Source organism: Diceros bicornis, chromosome 11, assembly GCF_020826845.1.
Source record: "Diceros bicornis minor isolate mBicDic1 chromosome 11, mDicBic1.mat.cur, whole genome shotgun sequence".
NCBI classification, from domain to species: domain Eukaryota; kingdom Metazoa; phylum Chordata; class Mammalia; order Perissodactyla; family Rhinocerotidae; genus Diceros; species Diceros bicornis.
Window position 1 is genome coordinate 71,669,990 of NC_080750.1, and position 22,714 is coordinate 71,692,703.

The 22,714-nt window shown below is 51.5% G+C and overlaps 1 protein-coding gene across 5 annotated transcripts in view; it reads right to left on the reverse strand.

The window, feature by feature from the left end:
* The window catches only part of BMP1 (bone morphogenetic protein 1), a 40,414-nt gene that overhangs the window by 14,387 nt on the left and 3,313 nt on the right, over positions 1 to 22,714 (reverse strand). For 3 of the 5 annotated variants that reach the window (XM_058550562.1, XM_058550565.1, XM_058550566.1), the window contains exons 2-13: positions 18,676 to 18,789; positions 16,415 to 16,579; positions 16,106 to 16,223; positions 15,621 to 15,799; positions 14,738 to 14,843; positions 13,226 to 13,350; positions 12,521 to 12,636; positions 3,930 to 4,032; positions 2,333 to 2,449; positions 1,929 to 2,074; positions 1,602 to 1,797; positions 90 to 215 (exon numbers count right to left, since the gene is read on the reverse strand). In XM_058550562.1, the coding sequence (XP_058406545.1) occupies positions 90 to 215; positions 1,602 to 1,797; positions 1,929 to 2,074; positions 2,333 to 2,449; positions 3,930 to 4,032; positions 12,521 to 12,636; positions 13,226 to 13,350; positions 14,738 to 14,843; positions 15,621 to 15,799; positions 16,106 to 16,223; positions 16,415 to 16,579; positions 18,676 to 18,789 (1,611 nt within the window). The remainder of the gene's footprint in view (positions 1 to 89; positions 216 to 1,601; positions 1,798 to 1,928; positions 2,075 to 2,332; positions 2,450 to 3,929; positions 4,033 to 12,520; positions 12,637 to 13,225; positions 13,351 to 14,737; positions 14,844 to 15,620; positions 15,800 to 16,105; positions 16,224 to 16,414; positions 16,580 to 18,675; positions 18,790 to 22,714) is intronic. The other 2 variants (XM_058550563.1, XM_058550564.1) reach the window with 2 other exon arrangements.

The following is a 22,714-nucleotide window of genomic DNA, read 5'->3' on the forward strand; positions in this document are numbered from 1 at the left end:
TCCAGGAGGGGTCTGTCCGAGGGCATGGAGATCTGGCGGGAGGGTCTGGGGTTGGGGGGAACAGTCCTGGGCAGTTTGGGGAGACTCACCCTCACAGCGGCGCTTATCGGGGGCCAGCTCGTAGCCGGGGTCGCAGCTGCACTTGTAGCTGCCCAGGGTGTTGAGGCAGCGCTGCTCACAGCCCCCACGGTTGGGCCGAGAGCACTCGTCCACCTCTGCCAGTAGGAGGGATGGGGGTCAGTGACTCCCAGGCCAGGGCCTGAGTCCCTTCTCCTGCCCTCTGCTTGAGAGTCACGTCCAAGATCCCTCAGGCTTCCTGTGACCACCCCATCCCCATTCCAGGGTACGTCAGCTCTGAGCCTCACATGTCCACTCAGCTCTGAGGCCATGGGACTCCCCGCCTAACCCAGCCTCCATGGCTGCTCAGAACCCCACTCAGTCCCAGGGGATCCTACTCGTGAGAGGCCCCAAGGGACAGCAGTAACCTAAAGGAGGGGACAGGCGGATCCCACATAGCCTTCCTTCTGACCACACCAGCTGGGCTGGTGGCCAGCCCCATTTACTGGTGACTCCCACGTGCCGTCCCCTGGCTAAGTACTACGCTCTCATTTCTCCTTCATCCTTGCATGAAGCCTGTGACAGAGGGACTGTGGCTATCCCCATTTACAGACGAGGAAACGAGGGCCAGGCAGGAGACCCTGCCCAAGGTCACACCAATAAAAAAGCCCTTGAGGCCCAGCTTCCTTCCTGGGCTTCCACAGCTCTCCCTGCCTCTACACCTCACTGCCATTTCTTCTGTACAAACTTGTGGACTTTTAGGCAACTCTTGAACTGTTATCTCAGTTCATAGTTGAGCACCTACCACATACCAGCTACTTTTACGTAAGTTTGTGATTTACTCAATGAAGGATGCCATTTTTCAATGGGGTTGACTTTTCTCCCCAGTTAGGCCATAGATTCAAGGGCAGGGCACCACGATCTACACATCCCTCATAGAGTCTCTGTGTTGAACAGGTGAATGAAGAAGAAATGAAGTCATCACAGCACTATTTGCAAAAGCCAAGATGTGGAAACAACCTAAATGTCCATCAGTGGATGAGGATAAAGGTCACGTGGTATGTACACACAATGGAATACTATTCAGCCTTCAAAAAGAAGCAAATTCTGCCATATGTGACAACATGGATGAATCTTAAGGACATTATGTTAAGTAAAATAAACCAGTCACAAAAAGATAAATTCTGCATGATTCCACTTACATGAGATACCTAAAATAGTCAAAGCCATAGAAATAAAGAGTGAATAGTAGTTGCCAGGGGCTGGGGAAGGGGAAATGGGAGATGCTAGTCAACGAGCATCAAGTTTCCATCAAGCAAGACGAAGAAGCTCTAGAGAGCTGCTGCAGAGCACTGTGCCCACAGTCAGCAGTGCTGTGCTGCATACTGAAAAATGTGTTCAGAGGCTAGATCGCATGCTAAGTGTTCTTCCCACAATGAAATAAAATTAAGAAATAAAAAGAAGGCATAAAGGAGGTAGATCTGCCCCAGTGGGGGTGGGGGTGGGAGGTGAGCGGGGGTGGGGGGGGACAGGGACGGAGGCACCTTTGAAGAAGTTGACAGCGAAGCCAGCTTTGTTAATGGATCCATCAGAGACGAACTTGAGCCAGAGGCGGCTAGACGTGCTCTTGATGTCATCCGGCTTCTCGTAGCCACAGTAGCGCCCGATGAGGGTGCTGCTCTCACTGTGCCCATCGCGTACTTCCAGGTAGTCGTAGGCACAGCTGTCATGGCGCTCAATCTGAGGGTCGGGGGCTCCATCAGCAGGAGGAGATCTGGTTGCTGGGACCCAACACCAGAAAGCCCGTAGAGGTGGGCCATCCTCAGGGCGACTCGGCATTAAAGCCTCAGATCCCAGGGTCTCTGACCTACCTCAAAGGACTGGAAGGTGAGGCCCACATGGAAGCCCTCGGACACCTGGATCCGCCAGATGCAGACTTTGCTGGGCCGGTAATCGTCTGGGTAATTGGGTGACTGGATGTGGCCGTTGTCCTTTCTGACATCTCCCCCGCAGATGGCTTTGGGGACACAGTGTGAGGTGGGAAAAAGGGAAGGTTGGTCAGAATGCTTTGCCCTGCTGGAGAACTCATCTCCTCCCCTCCTCCAGTCTTTCCCACATGCCTCCAGCTTCCCAGTGACCCCTAGCCCCCGGCCAATCCCATCAGATCTCTGCTTCCTCCCTTGTGGGCCCTCAACCTTGCCCCTGGGGTGCCAAGAGGGAGTGGTTCTAGGATGCACGGGAATGCCATATCTGAGTCCTCCCTCCTCCTCAGTACCTTCATAGACCGCAAAGAAGCCCTTCCCGACCCAGTTGCTGCTGCTGCGGAATTCAACCCAGAGGCGGCTGTCAGTGGAGACGATAGGCTCGGGGAGTTTGGCCCCGCAGAAGCGGCCTGCGCAGATGGTGTGGACAGAGGGGCCATGAGGCCCAGAGTGAGCCCCTCTCACCTTCTTGTGCCAGGGCTGTACCTCCAGGAAGCCCCCCCTCTCTGGGGGGCTCGGGGGCTCTGGCCCTGGTCTGCACTTGGCGCACACTCCCAAGACCACATGCCCTCCAGCCAGCCTTCTGGTTCAAGGCCCCACTTGGCCTCAAGGAGCCAGAGAGCACTTCTAGAGGATTTCATGCACTTGAGGGATAGGACATGAGTCTGCTTCTAGGAGGAAAGGTGACTCCTCACAATAACCAACTGTACGTGTGTTTTATTTACTTTTTAAAAAAAGCATATTACCAACATTACTTATCTTTTCTTATTTGATCTGCATGCAAACAAGTAATAACTGAGAACAAACAGCTTTCTTTGTACATTACAAAATGTTTTCATTTGACCAGAGGCAGGGGATGCCTCAGAACCCTAAATAAATCCCAGAATCTGGGGACTGGGTCAGAAAATGTCCCCTTTGAAATAAAACCCGACAAGAATCCACATAAGCTGATGAGGCTGGCCGTCTGTGGAATTCGTCACAGTCAAGAATCGACTAGGAATGATGTGTGTGTTCCTTATAAGATGGGTGTTTCCTGACTCTCGGCAAGAGGGTGCTGACCTAGGAATGTAAGTTATGAAAAAGAAACTGCAATCTTGGAAACACGACCACGTCTGCAAAAGGAAGTGTCGTAATGACAGCTGCTTGGGGTGACTAATAAAATATATGAATATCAGAAACTGGGGGGAGAAGAGATGGTTAGCAAGGATTTGTCACCCTGCTTCAGGCACAGACGGTGGAACAAAGGGTCTAGTGCCAACGAACAGCCCTGAGCTACTCAGGATCACGTCCAGACTGGAGAAGGAGAACTCCCGTAGCTCCTGAGGACTGATGCACATCCCCTCTTGGAACGCCTCTCTTCGCCCTCACTCTATCTCCATTAGAGCACTTCCGATCTGTGGTTCTGACCTCCCAGCCCCCACTTACTCACCGCCCACCCACCAGGGACAAAGCCTTCTGTGCAGACAAGTTTGGGCCACCATGCCAGATGGGTAGCCCTCCTGGTGCGCCAGGCTGCCCGGTGGGCACCCTCAAGGCAGACCTTGCAGACAGAGAAAACAGAGCCTCTGAAATGACCCAGATGAGGAAGAGAGCCTGGAGCTGTGGGCATGCACCTGCCCACCTCCCTCTGTCAACTCCTATCACTTCCCCAACCCACACACAAACAGCCATCCCCTGAGGGAGGCCCGGAAGCCTGCACCAAGCACCTGAGGTCCAGATCGGGGAAGGGACTCGCCCAAAGTCACACACTCAGTGATGCAGCTGGCAGCACTAGCCACACCAGGATTCCCGGTTCCCACGCGGGGGTGTCGCCCTTGGCCGAGCGCTGGGTCCCAGGGAAAGTGAAGAGGGTGTGAAGTAAGGAGCCAAGGGGTATGCTAGTGCCATTACCTCGGAGGGGCGCCTTCCTCCAGAAGCCATCTCGGACCTCCACGTAGTCATACCAGCACAGACGGCTGCGGTACAGGTCCAGGGATGTGAAGTTCAGTATTATCTATGGAAACGGCGTGGGGAAGACGGTCACACTGCTCCCCACACCTCGCCGGCCTCGCCCGCCAGCCCCATGACCACTGCGCCTTACTTGAGGTGGTTTGCCACGGGGGGATAAATAGTTAAGTGGCCCATAAAGGAGCTCCTGGCACAGAAATGTCACTCCCCTCAGCTGTCTGCCACTTATTAGTTGGCGTTCCTCCCAGACATCCCAGGCCAGCCCTCCCGGAAAATGCACGGCCTTGGTGAGCACGTGCATGAGACCAGGGCTCTCACTTGACTGACCCCGTGTAAGAAGCCCCTGCTTTGGGTTAAACACACCCAGCTCTCCTCATGGTCAACTTAAATAATATAAATCACAGCACTTTTAGAGGGAAGAGGCCCTGGGTAGAAGCGCCCAGGCTGCCATGTGGGTACTTCGGGGTCTGAAATGGGAATGAGGCGTCCAGAGAGGAGAGGCAGAAGGAAGAAGGGCTGAGTCATCCACCATCACATATTTACTGAGAGCTGATTCATGCTAACTGCTGAGGGGAATACCAGATCTGAATCCTTACTGTGAATGGGTTTAACATATGTTCTGTCAAGGAGCTTAGGACTTTGAAGGATAAGACACACGCATGAAAAGATCACTTAGTGAAAAAACACAAGACTCCAGACACATGGGCCTGGGTTTGAATCTCACCTCTGCATTTCCTGCTGTGAGTCCTTGGGTTAATCACCCAACCTCTCTGAACCTCAGCCACTTCAAGCATAAAACGAGGAAAGAGCATCTCACCTGACACAGTACTTCACAGGGACGCACAGACATTGCCCCGATCGCCTCCTGTGCATGGACTCATTTCAGCCTCCAAACCCATCAGATGTCCACCTGACACTGGAGGAAGATCTGATACCTGGGTACCTACTAACTCTCCGTAGCAGGGGCATATGAACAGGTAGAGAAGCACACTTTCCAGGAGGGAAATTGCTTCCTTAGCAGTTTCCAGAGTGAGCCCCCAAACCTGTTGTGTATTTAGAGTCCAAGAAGCAGGGACTCCAGGAAACGGCTCACCGTGACCCTGGAGGCATGGACAGTAGACAGGGATGGCCCAAGGGGCCTACCTGTTAGGTGCTAGCTGGGTTCCCTGCTGGAGGAGAAGGGGACAAGATCCATCTCCCCTCTGGCTCACTATGGTGGAGGCCTGAGTGAGAAAGGTCTCAGAGCAGGCACTGGCAATTGCTGTCTGCAGCCAGCGTCAACACTGCGACAGGTCAGGGAAGAGCTTCTGGCTCATGGTCACCCTCTAACCCGGATCCCGTCAGAATTCTTGGTGATTTCAGTATCGGCCTAGATGATCCTTTCCGTTCCCTGGCCACTCGTTTTGTGACCTCCTCTCTACCCCTTCTCGGCCACACATAGCATGTCATGCCCTAGACCTTGCTATCGTCCATAATCTCAAGCTCAAGGACCCCACTCTCCACGCATGTGCCCCAATCTTTCCTCGCTCGCTCCCTCTGTACACCGAGCCCAACCATCCTCCCAATCAGACCTTCAGTCCACTGAGACCGCCTTTCACCTTCGTGGACTCACTTTCCTACCTAGCTTGGAACCCATGGTCCATCTTTCTTTTCTTTTGATTCATACATGAATTTAAATATGTTTGTCTTTGGGGGAGTTTTTATTAATTGTGGTACTCTGAGATGTAATTGAGTGAGATCATGTTTTGAAAAGTACACTATATTACTCTTGATGATCATTGCTGGTCATCACCAAGAGTTGTTATTATCATTATAAAAATCAGGTCCTGGTATTTTGAAAAACTCAAGTTGAAACTCTGCTCTGGCTCTTGCTATGGAGCCAGATGGCGTGTCATCATCCAATATTACATCTTTCCAGAAGATGACCAGCTACATCCCAGGGGAAGAGGCAAAGGGCCGGCAGTCTCATCACTTCAAAGCAAACCCACGCCCCCTCAGCATCACCTCCACGCACACGACCCTGCTCTCCTGCTGCTCTTTCTCTTCGCTGTCCTCACCTGAAAACTACAGCCCTGTCTCAATCCAACTTCCCCTGCACTGCGCCTGTACCCCATGGCCGAATGTTGCTAGAGTACCACAGTGTTGGTCGGCTCACTTGAAATTTGAGACCACTCACCTCGACTGGGCCTCTTGACATTCCCCTCCTCTCACACCTCTCTTCTCTCCTCAAACCACCTGTTCTCCTTCTTCACACTCAGTCCTAGCTCCACCGTCATCTTCTTCCAAGATTAGTCCAACAGCCCCTGCTCTTGATCTTGCCCCCACCACAGCAGATCTTTTATGATGTAATCAGATCACATCTCCCCACTGATCAAAATCTATAATGCATATAACTCAGTAACATCCAAAGTCCTCACCATGGCCTCTAAGGCCATTTATGATCTGACCCCCTGTTTTCTCTCTGACCCCATCTTCCACCACTCTCTTCCTTGCTTACTTGGCTCCAGCCACACTGAACTTGCCGATCCTCAAACACATCAAGCCTGCTCCTGCCTCAGGGCCTTTGCACTTGCTGCCTAGAAGCTCTTCCCAGCTCTCTGCCTGTGGTGTTCTCTCACTTCCTGTGCATTTTCTGCTCCAACTCTCCTGACATGAATGCGGCCTTCCTTGACCATCTGACATGGAACAGTAACCCTCACCTCACTCTTGTCCTCCAACTGCTAATTTCCTCCAAAACACTTATCACTGTCTGACCTACTGCATTTACTTTATTTATTTATTGTCTGTCTCCCCACCACCACCAAAATGTAAACCCTATGATGGCCGGAATTTTGTTTAACTTACTAAGAAATTCTCTGTGCCTGGCATGTAGTAGTTGCTTAACACACTTTTCTTGAAAAGAATTTTGCTTTTAGGGATCTATTCCAAAGATATACTTGCCCAAGTGTATAAAGATATAAGTTTCAAGATATTTATTGTAACATTTCTGGTAATAATGAAATCTTGGCAAAACTTAAATCAAACATGCATCAATAGAGACCCCCAGGGGAAGGACTGAATAATTAAATTAAGGGAAATCAAGATGATGGCATGCTATGAGGCATGAAAATGACTGAGGGAGGTCTGTATGTGCTGACATGGAATGACAGCCATGATTTACTGCTGAGTGAAGGGCAAGTGACAGAAGGCCATGTGGGTGTGTCTTTTCGTTTATAGAGACACACGCACACATGCATACCTAGAAGGGTCTAGAAGGACATACTAAGTGTTTCCAATGCTTAGACGCCTATGAGAAACGCGATACAGAGGAAGATCAGGGCAGAATACTCACTTTTTACCTTGCGCATTTTTGTATTGCTCAAAATTTTTGCAACATGCATACTATCCTTATATCTAACAAACAACAAAAATATCTTTAAAAGAGTTGCTGGAGGGAAGAAGGTACTCAGAGGGCCAAGTGAGGACACTGGCTCCTAAACGTACACCCTTCACCACTACTCCATGTGGCCTCCCGGGCCTGCCAATCAGTTCTGCTCGGCAGTTGCCCTAAGAACAGCAGCACCTTGCCCATCCTCCTCGTAAACTGCTCTGGGTTGGTCAGATGCATCCAGACCCTCTCAAGAAGAAACCATACCCAGTTGGTGGAACTTCAAAGAGCCCCCGAGACCTCCTATGGGGTAGGAGGAACCAGCAGTCACCTCATTCAGGAGGAAGAGACCCATGCTGGTGGCGAGGGGCATCCTACAGGGAGGGGCAGCCAGGGCTATATTGAGACTGGAGGTGTCTAATTAAGAGCTGTCACAACTTCTGTCATGTGGAAACAGCTGTGTTCTGGTGGCAGGGGCACTGCCCTTTGCCAAAGAAAACCTGGCCACTGCACCACTTCCTAACTGGTGACTCCGGGCCCACGGCTTGACTTCTTTGTGCCTTGTGTCTTTGCCTGAAAAATGGAGGGGATCGTAACAACTCCACTGGGAAGTCAGGGGATTAAATGAGATATGGGGTGCAGAGTCTCCAAGTGCATCCCGCCTGTGAGAAGTACTCCTCGTGTTTGCTGGATGCCCTCAGAGGGGAATTGGGAGAACATGTTGACCCTTGGGGACCCACGGTCTGGCTTCAGTCTGGCCTTGCTGCAGGATCTTAGGCCCCTTATTTAACCCCTCTGTGCCTCCATTTCCTTATTTGTAAGATGGTAATGGTAGCAGTGCCTGCCTCAGAGGACTTAGGGGAATTAAATTAATATATATAAAGCTTACAACCATGTATGACACATGTATGTATCATAAAGACAATAAACATACATGTAACACATACATACAGCAGCGTATGCTACTCAAAAAGTTAATTTCACTATTGGAGTTGAGTTTGCTTAAGATATTTTGATATTAGAAATGGTTCATAGCATAATCCTGGAAGCAGAGGGTGGCAAATGGGGCACCCGGGCAAGTTGACCAGAGCTTGGTCATTTAATCAGTTAAGAATATAGATCATATATCCTATAAAGAGCACAACTGGGAGCCAAACCCAGGCACTCTGGCCCCTAAACCTACACCCTTAACCACGACTCCCTGTGGCCTCCCCCAGCCTGCCAATCAATTTTGCCCAACAGCTGTGCAAAGAATGAGCATCAACCTTCCCTCCATCCTCAGCGCCCCACGCCCTTCAGCACCGGAGAGCAGACACTTAGGAGAGGGCCAGCACAGGCCTTGCAGTGGAGGGACAGGTCCGTCTCTGCCCGGTTTGGGGAAAGGAGATGAGGGTCAGGGAAGGTGTTACAGACTTCACAGAATTTGGGTAGGAGCCTGAAGAATAGGCAGGATATCAGAATGAGGGTGGATACTGCCAAACCCAAAAGACATTTGAAGTTCTTATCTTCTTGGCTCCTCTGCAACATCTGACCATGATCTTCTGAAACCACTTTCCTGCTCATAAAGGAGCGGCTTCATTGCTTGGGCAACACTATAAACCCTCTTCAGGGCAGCTGCTAATTTCACGCAGTGTAGACTTGGGAATCCTAAAAGAAGCCTTCCAAAGTGGCTCTTACTCTTGTTTGACACACCCCCGACTTGCATAATTGTATAAGATAAGATTTATGTACCACTCACATTTCTGGCAATAAGCTGAGAACTGGAAAGCAAGTGAAAAACAATCTCTCAGCAGCCAAAATAGATGTCCAAGTCCATCCGCTAACGCAGGTGGATTTACGTAAGGTTCGCTGCTGCAAGAGTGCAGACTTTGGAGTCAGACATCCTGGACCTGAATGCTGGTTCCTCCACTACTCTCTGTGTAACTCGGGCAGATTTACGTATGCTCTTGGAGGCTCAACTCCCTCATCTCTACAGCAGGAATGCTAGTACCTGCATCTCAAAGCTGTTGTGAGGAATAATGAGTCATGCATATAAGATGCCTAACACTTTGCCTGGCACATAATTGTTAAATAACAAAGAATGGCCATTATTATTTTATGACACCATCCTCTTCTGGCTCGCCAGCCTCTGCGGGCCCTTTAAAGGTTTCTGTCCCCCAGGGTTTCACCTTTGGTTCACATATAACTCCACAATCTCACCCAGGACCATGAGTGGTTTTAACTTTTTGCATTTCTACGACCACGCATTGATGAATCTGGAATTTTTATTTGTAGTCCACTTCTCTCCCTGGTGCTCCAGGCAGGCCTCTAAAAAAGGCTGGTGGGAATGCAAACTGGTGCAGCCACTATGGAAAACAGTATGGAGATTTCCCAAAAAATTAAAAATAGAAATACCATATGATCCAGCCTTTCCACTTCTGGGTATTTATCCAAAGCACATGAAAACACTAACTCAAAACGATACAGGCACCCCTATGTTCACCACAGCATTATTCACAATAGCCAAGATGTGGAAGCAACCCAAGTGCCCATCAATGGATGAATGGACAAAGATGTGCTATATATATACAATGGAATACTACTCAGCCATAAAAAAGACAAAATCATGCCATTTGTGACAATATGGATGGACCTTGAGGATATTATGCTAAGCGAAATAAGTCAGACAGAGAAAGAGAAATACTGTATGATTTCACTCCTACGAGGAAGATAAACAAACACCTAGATATAGAGAACAGATTGGTGGTTACCAGAGGAAGCAGGTAGAGGAAGGGGAAAAGGGGAAAAAGGGCACATGTGCATGGTGATGGATGGAAACTAGACTGTTGGTGGTGAACACCATGCAGTCTATTCAGAAACTGAAATATAATAATGTACACCTGAAATTTACACAACGTTATAAACCAATGTGACCTCAATTAAATAATTAAAAAAAAAAGGCTGGGGAGTCTTCTGGGAGCTATGGACAGAGCAGGTTGAAGGCACAGAGAGGCTCTTGGGGCAAGGCCATGTGTCTACTAGAGACTAGGGCCAGCCCATGCCAGCCCGGAGCAACAGGGCAAGCAGCTGGTCCTGACCACGCTGTCATACCCCTGCCGACTGAGCACACCTCCTGGCCAGGAAAGAAAGCAATGCTTTCAAGTAATTTTCAAGTAACTTCTGAAATGGAAGAGGGCTTTAGAATACACATAGTACCACAATGGCAGACTTTGTGTCATAATCCAGGTTCTATATGATCTTGGGCAAGTTACTTAATTTTTCCAAGTTTTCTCATATGCAAAATGGGGATAACATTAGTAATCTGCCTATAATGTTATTGTGCTAATTAAAAGACATAACACATAACGAATTTAACACACGCCTGGCCAATCATATGCTCAATAATCATTAGCTGTTGTTATTATTATCTACAGTGAGATTTCCGAAGGCTGAAGTAGTGGAGACCCTCGGCAGAGAGGGGGAGGAAGCTGGGGCACAGTCAGCACAGACAGCGAAAAAGACTGCAATTTGTAAGTTAGATTCAGAACAAGAAGAAGAACAAGGAAGGGATGGGTTCACTTTTGAGGGAAGACGGTAGAACGTTAACCAAGAGAGATGACAGAATTACTCAACCTTCAATAAAAGTCTGTCATAAAGAGAATGACCTTCAAATTACAAAAAATAGAATAAGTGTAGTTTGGAAAAGAAATGAAAGCTCAATAATATAGGAGGAGAGTCAGCGAGCAGCTCTTTAAATTGGCTTTTGTCTCTAGGCTCAAAAATGCCATCAGAGGACATTCAAATAACTTGCAGATGTGATCAGCGTCTGTAATCTTGAGAACTCAGGACAAAAGCTTTCCCAGCTTTCAGCAGGGGTGTGCGTGTGTGTGCGCGCATGCTGGGAGTGAACTCTGGGAATTGTAACCCACTGAACTGAACGTCAATCCCCAACTAAACAGATGGTCTATGACCATTTAGAAAAGAAACTCTTGATTACCAGGAGCCAGTCTGGGTTCACCTGAAAAAGGGCATGTCAGATAAATTTCACCTTTTTTTTTTTTTGTGAGGAAGATTAGCCCTGAGCTAACATCTGTCACCAATCCTCCTCTCTTTTTTCGCTGAAGAAGACTGGCCCTGGACTAACATCTGTGCCCATCTTCCTCTACTTTATATGGGATGCCGCCACAGCATGGCTTAATGAGCAGTGTGTCGGTCTGCGCCTAGGATCCAAACCTGCGAACGCTGGGCTGCCAAAGAGGAGTACGTGAACCTAACCACTACACCACCAGGCCGGCCTCTCACTCCCTTTTTAAAAGGGGTTTTACCAACTAGTTGAACAGTGGATTTGATTTGGTAAGGCAATCCATCTCTATATTCAGCATGTATTAACCGCTCCCTGTGCCAGGGTACAAAGATGACAAAGGTGTGGTCGCAGAAGCAGCTCACATCCTGGTCAACAAGGTGGTGACCTGTGGCTGGATGGTAATGACATTAAGTGGTGTCATAGCTGGTGGAGTAACTCTGCCCAAAGCCTGCAGATTAATGAGTCAATGTCAGTTTGGAGGGAGATCTTGGATCTGCTTTGATTCATGTCCTGTTCAACATTTTGATCAAAGACCAGGTTCGGAAAACCGAGAAGACATACTCATCTAATGAGCTCTTGGCAGAGTAAGAGGGATGGCTACCTGCTGGACGGTGGAATTCTGATTCAAAATGATCTTGAGAGCTCTTGGAATGAACAATGTGACCAATAATAAAATTTAATCCAGCTCAAGGCTGCACTAGTACATTAAGTACCACGTTCCAATCAAGGGAATAAAGACTTAAAGCTGACTCTTGGGAGCAATAAAAATACGAAGCACATGGAAAGTCCAGGGGTGGGTGAGAGGTCCAGACTCCACATGAGAAGCCTGTGGACGGATCTGAGAAGCGTTAGAAAAGTGCCCGGCACGTAGCAAGCGTTATCTGCGAGTAGTGTTAAGACAGAAGGAAGCCCAGGAAGGCTGTGAGTGGTGGGGGCCCCTCCTCACTGTACTGCTGTGTCCTTCTCGTGAAGGGAATGCGTTGACATTCCCCAGGGAGGTTATTCAGAGCCACATGGACCCCACTGTGGGGTTCCGTGGGGTTCCAGAGAGGGACTATGCTCTCCTACTCAGGGGTCCCAGCAGACAAGGAGATGCTCAGTTACCTTCTCCCCAGGTGTGACCGAGATGCGCCATACGCAGTGCATGTGGGCGGAGTAGCCATTGGGGTATTCCGGGGAGGAGAAGTTGCCTGTGCTGTCTTGCAGGGTCTCTCCACAGGCTGTTAAAGAAAGAAATGACTGGGCTGCTGGCTGCAGGCGCCCAATCCCCCCAGCCTTCTGGCTTCCCTGCCCTGAGCCCTGGCATCTTTTGGGGGACAGAAGAATGGCTGAGGAGAGGACGGAATCTGGGATGGTCCTGTCCCTTTAAGATCCACTCCCTTCTCCTCACGCATAAGCTCCTACCATCCGACCTCCCACCATCCTACCTTCCCGCCTAGTGCTGAAGGATGCCCTGTGGTCAAGGCAACACGGGTTCCAGAGTTGAGATCAAGCTCCTTTGGTGGGCCTCACTCCACTTCACTCCCTGAGAATTGCTCTGCTCTCTCCCTTTTCTGCTCCTGCTGCCCCTTATCCTCCCAGGCCCTCAGAAGATGGATGGCTCAGCATCCCACCACCACCTGATCGTAGCCCCAGTTTGGTTCCTAACTTGAACATTGCCCCTCCCTGGTGCCCCCTCCCCCAACACCAGGCAGTCTCTGGCCTTCTCTGAGACTCATAGCTTTAACCTTCTTGGCCCCAGGCCCTGGCCTCTGCCTGCCTCAGGCCCTGCCCTCCACCTCTCCCTGGCCGGTCCCTCCCTGCCCTGACCTGGGCACTTGTAGAGCTTGCGTGCCTGGGCAATGTCCCCCTTGCTGAGCCGGGTCCTTTGGCCGATGGGAGGTTTCACCCCATTCACCTCATACTTGGGAACAATGGTGTCCAGGAAGATGCCCCTGAGGAGGAAAAGCCCAACCTGGGTGAGAGTCTGATGGAAGGGTGGTGTGCCTGTGTGCACCCAAGGTCATAACCCCGCCAGAGCCCAGACATTCCTCAGCAGGGTCAGGGACGGGCGGACAGATCTCACCCTGTCATTATGCTGCCCACTGACCAGCAGCCACCCTGCTCCGTGGCAGCCACACCACAAGAGCCTGGGGAAGCCCCAGGAACACTCTGGGAGGTCAGGAACACAGGCCCAGGATGCCCTGGGGACCCACTGGTGCCCCAGCTCAGTCTGGCCCTGACTCACCCCCAGCCCCAGGGGACCTTCGGACCCCTACTGGATCATGTCTCCAGCCCCACCCAGCCCCTGCTTCTGTGGCCCCTCATGCTGATTCAGCCCTGACTGAACCTCTCCCAGGACTACCTAGGGCCAACCTTCACCCTGCTAGCACGGGTCTCTTCTGACAGCACCTGGGACAAGGGTAAAGGGCAGGTTCCACTGTGGCCAGACCAGACCCTGGGGACAGCCCCGCCAGCTCCTGATCCATCAGCGTCTCCTAGTTCCTGCCTGCTAAATCCTGGGTGTTTCCATCTGGGAGGAGCAGAATGAAGGGAAGCAGGCAGCCCTCCACCTCCCCAGGGCCCCTGACTCACACCCAGCTGGGCAGAACTCAGCAGGGGGTGGGGTGGGATGTGGTGGGAAATGTACAGAAGGGGGTCCGTGGGTGTGGGGGCTGGATGACCTCACCACCCTGCCTTGGTCTCTGTTCCCTCAGGTCAAGAAGCAGGAAGAGTGGTCTAGAAGGAGTGACTGAGGAGAGGGGAGGGCCACTGTCTGGGTCAGAGATGGAGAGCAGAGACAGAGGATGAGGGAAGAGCCAGGCATGGGAGAGGCCAGGCGGGAACGAGCGAGAGGAGGAAGACGAGTCGTTTTCCATACTCTGTTAAGGAGAAGCTGGGGAGGGGGGCTCATCCAGGGCAGGAGACAGACTGTGCAAATTAGCCAATTACAAAAAAGCAGACAGATAGAAAAGGGTGCCCTCAATTAGAAAAATGTGCCCCCTTTGACGGGCGGATGAGGGAAAACCTCAGCTGCCTTCCGCTGATACAGTTCCGAGGCCATGGCACACCATGTGGCTTGCAAAGCGGCTGGGTTTCAGCCTCCTGGGCCAGGTGCCCTCAGTGTGCACAGTACTGGGTGAAGAACCGAGGCTTTGTGAGTCCCGGCCCTGCCACGGACCCACTGTGGAGGAGGACAGCAGGACAGGCAGCACCCATGGGGCTGCAGCAGCCCAGAGGCCCACTCTTGTCCTTGCTGACTACCCCAGCAGGGCAGGCTAGTGCCAAGTGGAGGTCTACGGAGGGCTGGGCTGCCCAGCAGAGGCTAGGCCTGTCTCTCACCTGGAGAACGTGTTCCGGGCATAGTGCATGATACTGTCGAAATCATAGTTCTCCCCCAGGGACTCCACCTCCTGGAGCTCCATCTTCAGGAAGTTATACTCCTGCCCTGCGAAGACCAGGAAAGGGGGGGTGGGTCTGTGCAGCATGCAGCGCCACCTTTTCAGGGTGGGGAATGAGGGCCTCCCTGTACTTGGGAGGTGCCCCCTACCTGAGGGTCGCGGAAGCTGCCAAGGGAAGCCTGTGGGGAGGGGCAGGTCTCTAGAAGAGTCTGTCCAGCAGAGGGGCAGGGTGAATGAGGACTTGCTAGAGGAAAGGCTCAAGGGAGTATGGGAAGGAAGTGCCCATTTCTAGAACCACAGCAAGATGAAAGCCGTGAAGAGTGGAGGAGGCCTGGGGAGAGAGAGAGGAAGCAGGAAGGGAGGGAAGAGAGATAGCAGAGCGAAAAGAAATAAGAGAGAAAAAAGCCCTTAGAGGACAGAATAGTCAAAGAGCAGAAGACTGGGTAAAAATGAAGAGAAAGGCTGGGGCAGCATGGGGGATGGGCCAACCCCTCCCCAGGCCCCACCCCAAAGGCCAGCTGGGTTCTGGCTGCTCTGGATGGCCCCTGTGTCCAGGACCTGGACCTGTCCTGGTTCCCCAAAGTAGCTCCACCACTGATCTACAGTCCCTGAGTTGCTACTGGCCCAGCGGAGATGGCTCAGAGCAGGGTCTGGACCAACCTGGGCTCTGGGCAGGGCTGTGACTACCCAGCCAGCTGGGTTTATAATGCTGAGTTGACCAAAAGTGATGTCTCCAGGGAGCAGCTCCCACCCCCACCAGGGGCCCTCAAGCAGGGGCTGGGCCACACACGTGGCCCCACCTCCCGGGAGGTGGAGGTGTGTACCTGGCTGGATGTTCTCTCGTACGATGATAACATGGCGGTCCCGGTCTGGCCGTGTGTGCTCATGCCAGAAGCCGATGACATGACCCAGCTCATGGACCACGATGCCAAACTTGTCACAGTTCTTGCCGATGGATATGGCCTGGGGCCCCCCACCTCGGCGACCCACATAGGAGCAGCACCTGGAGGGCGGGGCCAGCTCAGGGGGGCGGTCCCGAGCTGGGGGAGTGCATCCACTCAGGGGCCGGGCGAGGCTGCCAGGGGGGCAGGGGAGTGGAGGGGTGGGGAGGAACCTGAGTGTGGGGTGCCCAGGCTGTGTACTGGGGTCATAGCCACATCTGGGGGAGGGGGGTTCTGGGGGAAATGCCCCATGGTGAGAGGGGACAGATTATGCCGGGCCATGCCCAGATGGGGCAGCTGCAGTGCCCAGGACAGAACACGGGTTGGGGTGAAGGCTGAGGGTACAGTGCTCAGGGGCTCCTGCTCACCCGCAGGGTCGATAGGTGAAGACAATATAGCTGTCCTCGTCAGTGCGCTCCAGGAAGGTGACACAGGTATGCTTCTCCCAGTGCCTCATGGCCTGCCGGAAGACTGCCCTCTGGCTGCCTGCCAGGATGAAGGAGGCCAGGCTGTCACAGTATCCAGGTGGGCCCACCTCTACCCACTGCTAAAGAGTTGCAGCCATTCATTGGACAGAAAGGCAGAAGGTATACTCATACCACCATGCACGACAGGGCTGCCCCAAGGCCAGGCCCAGAGGCAGGCTGCTCCCCAGGCCCCCACAACATCACGCTCACCAGTGAAGTTTCCCCCAATGACAAAGGGGATGACCCCATCAGGCCACACACGTTCTGGTCTGGATGTTGCTGCCCGCCGGCTCCGGGACCTGCTTCTCCATCTCCCATGGTTTTTCCTCTGAGGCTGCTCACTAGTGCTCTGGGAGACAGTGGTAGAAGAATTTCCTGGAATTGAAAGAGGCAGACATTGGTAGCAAGTGAGTGAAGGGGAGGAAGGGGAAACAAATTATAGTCAATCCTCATTATGTGGGGATTCCGGATTTGCTCACTCACTAAAACTTATCCGTAACCCCAAATCAACACCCTCAGCCACTCCTGGTCGTTTTGCGGACATGCGCACAGCAGTGAAACACCTAAGTCGCCCAACGTGCCTGCTCCTGCTGAGGCCACACAGGTGACACACCACCTGCTTCTTTCCGCTCTCATACTGTAAATAAGCATCTTAGTCACAGTCTATTTCATGCCACGATTTTTGCATTTTTGTGCTTTTTCTTAGTGATTTCACTGTTTAAAATGACCCCCTTCCCCTCAGTGCTGAAGCACTGCACTGCCTTTCAAATCCTAAGTGCAGGAAGGCTGGGATGTGCTTAGTAGGAAAAATACGTGGGTTAGATGAGCTTCCTTCAGGCACGAGTTACAGTGCTGCAGGCCGTGAGTTCAGCGTTAATGAGTCACCTACATATGAAAGAAGGTGTCTTTAAACAGAGACACACGTGAGACAGGGTTATGTACTGATGAGTTGATAAAAATGTGACCAGAGGCTCGTGGGAACCCACCCCTGTATTTCTCCCAGGAGTAATGGGTCAGTATTCGCTAATTCAGTGTCCACAGTGACTTTACAGAATAAGGGTATTTTATAGGTCCGCTCATAACTTCCAGGAATAGGAAGAACGGCCGTAATTGAAAAGGAGAACAAGGGTGTCATTTCCTAGCAACTGTGGCAGACCTGAGCCTAGCAAACATTCCCTTCTCACATAATAAACCTTCACATTTGTGCAGTGTGCAGAACTCGATGTCTTCTTTAAGTATTTCCAAATACGTATTCTCATTTGACACAGTAGCTCTCTGGGGTGGACTGGGCAAGCGTCACCATCTACATCTGACAAATGAGGAAACTAAGGTCAAAGATTTTCCCAAAGTCACACAGTGAGTTAGTGGCAGGCCCAGGTGATCCAGATCCTCTGTTCTGCTTTCCCCTTGTACCATGTCTACTAGTCCCCACTAAGGTCAAGTAAGCATTGCTAGCTACCAGGTCACCAGGTCACCCTCCAATGCCAGCTGCTCTCTGGCTTAGTTTGACCTTTACTCCATGGGCTGCCCATGCCAGGATCCTTCCTCGTACTGGACAGGACAGCTGCCTGGCACCACAAGAGTGTGCCCAGAACAGGCCACAGGTGAGAATCCCCGCCCTTTGTCAAGAGGAGAGCTACCAGTGGGCAGGACCATGTTCCGGAGCAGTAAGAAGGCTGGACAGAACTGGGCCAGCCCAGGCCCTCACTCCTCCCATTCCCTCACCATTCACAAGTGCCAGGTGGGTTGTTAGAAGCTTCGACCACACCCAGGGATAAGAAAGACCCACCCCTGACCTTGAAGAGCTCTGAGTCCCGCTGGGGAGAGAGATATATAAACAAATCATCACAATATAGTACAATGAGTGAGATGCTAACAGTGTAAGCACAGTGCAGAGAGAACATAGAAAATGGAGGTACAGTTACGTCTGGGGGATGATCAGGGAAGATTTCACAAGAGAAGCTCTTGAGATGGGCCTTGAAGAATGCAGAGAAGCTTGCAAAGCGGGAGCAGAGGGAGAAGCCAGGAAGGATTCAGTGTTGAGAAGGGAGACTCAGATTTGGGGTGAGAGGCTTGGGTGTCTGTCCCAGCTCCACTACTGACTAGCTATGTCATCTTGAGCAAGTCGCATTACCTCTGTGAATCTTAGTTTTTGTATCTGTAAAGCGGGAGTTGTTCTGACACCTACCTTTGAAGGTGGTTGGGGACAGTCAGGTTAGATAATGCTTTTGAAAGTACTTTGTAAACTGTAAGCAAAAAGAATGTCGGTTCTTAGTTCCTGGGTATGTCTACATCTGCTACTCCTCTGGGGAAGGGATGAAGATATTCCAAGGGAAGACAAGTCTTTACACTGGCTTCAAGCTCATGGCCTCTGTCCTGGGAGGGCCTGGCTGGGAACAGGGAGGTTCCTTGTTTCTCTAATTCTGGAACTATTTCTGGGACATAGGAAGGCTGGCCTGTACCCAACATACCTGCAGCTTTGATGGAAGACCTGTGGATTGCTTGTTGTCTGAGATCCACAGCCTGCTGCACCTGGAAGGCCCTTAAGTCTTCCTCGTCCAAGGCAATGTCCCCAAGGAAGGCAGCTAGGGAGAAAAGAAGAGGCCAGGGGCTGAGTTAGTCCTTCTACCCAGCACTGACAGCCCCGACCCTGCGGACACACCTCCTGGTCCCCACAGCAACTTTAATCTTCAGATGCCTACCGAGGAAGGAGGAGGGCAGTGGGGGACTGGCTTTGAAGATCTCTTGGGAGACTCATGCTGATCTTTTAGTTGGAATCTCAGCAAAGCTGAAGCCCAGCCACTACCAGACTGTTAGCTCCATGCAGACACAGTCATGTCATTTATTTCACCATTCTTTAGCGAATACTTAGTGAGCACCTCCTGTGGGCCCGGTACCACTCCAGTGATCAGCAAGACAGAAGAGGTCCCTTCTCGAGTGGAGCTAACCTCCAACAAAATACCAGCTGACAAATACGGACCTCAAGAATGCCAGGTAGTTATGGGTGCTATGAAGAAAATAAAAGGGGGCAAGATGACAAAGTGCCTACTTTGTGGGCCCATAACCTGGGCACCATGCTGAGCATGTGGTTCAACAAATGCTATTTCAATTACATCGAGGGGAGGATATGAGTGAAAATGGGAGCAGACAGGCATATCAGGGAAACCAGGACACATAATGGGAGCTTCCCAGCTAGGAGGAAAAGGTTTGACAACTCTCAAGTGAGTCCTGTTCTGCGTCTCAGGGTCCCCTGTCTGGAGAAAGAAAAGCCCAGAGGAAAGAGTCCCTCATAGGCCATTTTGATTTCTGAAGCTGGGGGAGATGTTTCCGGAGAGATGGGCTAAACAGTCTATCTGCTTCTTGAGAAGTCGGGAGCCAGAGGAAACAGAGGTTGCAAAGCTGAGCCCTTTGGAAGGAGCTTAGATGGGAGCTGCGTGCTGGGCTGGGGTGGGGGAGGCGGAGGCTGAGCCGGAGGTGGAGCAAGGAGCAGTTTTCCTGCAGCTCCGCCCAGGGCGACATCTGCTTCTCATCCCCAGCGCGACACAGGCCTGGCGGGCAGCATTACACAAATTGTTTTAACCTTGAGGCCTTGCACACAGGTTGCTCCTCCCCAGATGGTCCACTGAGTGGACACACACACACACACTTCATCACACAGAGAATCAGACACATGGGGTTAGTGTTCCCACAGACACATGGTGACACCCACCCCCACGCCATCAAACACAGAGCCACGCAAAGTCACACAAGCAGTGCCCACACCGCCCTTTCAGAGGAGAGGCACTCAATAATGTTTGTTCGAGTGAAGTTATCACACGGATATTCTTCGGGCCTGCAAACACATGCCCACAGACACACGCTCTTCTATCGATGTGACCTAGAGTTGAGTCCACGGAAGGCGGGAGTGACCTTAGCAGTTGTCTAGGCCAACCTCCCATTTTACAGATGGGAGGCCCAGAAACTGAGGCCCAGAAGGGAAATAATTTAACTGAGACCATGCTGCTAGTCACTAGAAAGGCTGGATTTATAATGCAGGCCTCCTGATTCCCAGTCAGTGCTCAGTGCACTCAAGTTCATTACCTCTATAGAACCCATATTATAAATACATATACACAAAAATAGACACTCACTCAGGTACACATATCCATAAAAAATACACAGAGTCACAGACAGTCCTAAAAGACACACATGTCAAGCTCCAACACACACAAACCAACTGTAAGCTCCGAAGCATTAAGCCAGTGGTAGCAGCAATAATGACACTTTATGTAAATATCTGTTGAAATTTATGTGGTGCTTTCCAGTGGACAAAGTGCTTCACATGAATGAATTCATTTAATTCCGGCCCACCCAGGACATGCCTGCTAAGCCATACTCTGCCCATGCATTTGCCTAGGAGTGTCCCATTACAACCTCTTGGAGAGAGAACCTAGGTGCTAGATTCTAGCCCACCTCCCTGACTTTAGAGATCAGAACACTTGGGCCTAAGAGGGGAAATGACTTGCTCAAGGTCACCAGCTAGTAAGTGGCTCTCACCACATGAGAAAGATTCTCTTACTTAAAACGTCACCTTTGGTGGTCTTGGCTCAGCAATGGATGGGACAGCAACAGAGAACACTTCTCAGCTGACATGCAAGGGTGGTCCAGCAAGGCTAGGGGTGGGAGGTACACTCCAAGGAGGCGGCGGTGGGCTCCTACGTGCCCATGCTCACACAGGTGGGCATGTGCCACATGAACACCCCACACCTTTGCACACTTCACGTCTTTGCACAGACACTGCACCTGCTAGCTCACACACCCACACCCACAGGCACCACCATATACACACGTGACTGGACACGTGGACTTGTCTTTGGACACAGCAGCAAAAAGCAAGGTCTGTGGAGTCAGACAGACCTGTCTTTGAACCCCAGCTTGGGTACTTCTAGCTGACAAGTCACATAAACTCTTCTAAACCTCAATTTTCTCCTACATAAAAAGGAGCTAATAATGGCATGTCTCCTAGGACTACTGCATGAAATAAAGCACCTAGCACAAAGCCCCAAGGACAGAGAGCACCCACTAAATGGCCCCTGCTAATACTACCCCAATAACAACCCCATAAGCTCAAGTCCAGCTCTCTACTTTCCAGGGACATACTGGTTCACCCACATTGGCCTCCCGGCTGGGTAAAGCCCCCGAGGGGGTTCAAGAAGCAGAACCTCGAATTCCAAGTACAGAGCCCACAGAACTGTGCTGGCCTGGGGGACCAGGGCAGTGTGGAGGGCAGGGCAAGTGGAAGGCAGGACAGGCCCCAGGGCTGGCCGCAGAGCTCATCCGTGGAGTGAGCGCCCTGCGGTGGGGATGTCATGGCTGAAGAATGCGTGGGAACAGAGTCGGGGTGGGGAAGAGATGGCGTGGGCAGGAGGGCCTCATGGCCCGGAGCTGGGCCTGAAGGCTCTGCCCATTTGGGATTCTCCTTGGGTTAGCTAGGGAATCTGGATGCTGGAGAGTCCAGGACGCTCCTCCTTACCCGGAAGGAAGCTCCAGGGTCAGGGTCAGGGTAGTAGTTGTTTTCAACACAGGATCAAAAGTTTTTGTTTTGTTTTCTGGCTGTAAACCAGCCAGGAGCACTCATGGCTGCTCTACAGCCAGACCCCTGGAGCAGAAGAGGAAAGAAGAGAGCAAGCTGGACCCCATGTGCCCATCCTTCAGGTCAGCCTCTTGACTCCAGAGTCTCCTCCCGGGGCACGGCAAGCCATCTCCTTTGGTGGGGGAGGGAGAGGAGCCTGGCTGTTATGTTGAAGCCCCAACCATGCCATATGTACCCAGCACAGAATGTCCCATCACACACATGTAAGCTTCTAGCTGGGAGAGGACATGCAAATGTTTGCAGGTACTTCGTCACACACGCACACATATGCACAGGTGCATATTTATACACACACTTACATGTACTCAGGAGTACCCCACGCACAGTTGAACAGACCTGCCCATAAAGCAGGGGCACGTCTGCAAATGTGCAAAAACTCACTCTGGACTACTTCCCTGTGTAAGCCCCAGTGTTTCCAAACCCACAGATAACTGCATTTCACAGGCCATACCCCCAAAGGAGAGGGCACCTGTAGAAATGGAGAGGGGGGCAGGGGGAGAGGGAGGGAGAGAGAGATTAGCTGATTTCCCTGGATATACATAGTGGGTCCTTAGTGGCCTGAGGAGTGACACATTCTACTCCCTCCCCTCCTCTCCCCAAATCTTCTCCCCAAATCTCTGGAGAAACCAGAATTTTTGAGAGTTCCTTCTTCCTGGGGAGTCCCATTAGTCCCCCTCCAAATGGAGCTCAGGGCGATTGCAAGTCTTTTCCTCCTCCCTGGGGCACCTAAAAAAGAAGGTGACTCAGGGAGCTGGGGCATAGGTGGGTGGGTGACTCATTCAGAGTGTCTGGAGGGGGGATGTGGTCTGGTGAAGGAAGGGATTGCTTCTCAACCTCCAGAGCCTGTAATCTGCTCCTCTGAGGGCCCCTGAAGTCCA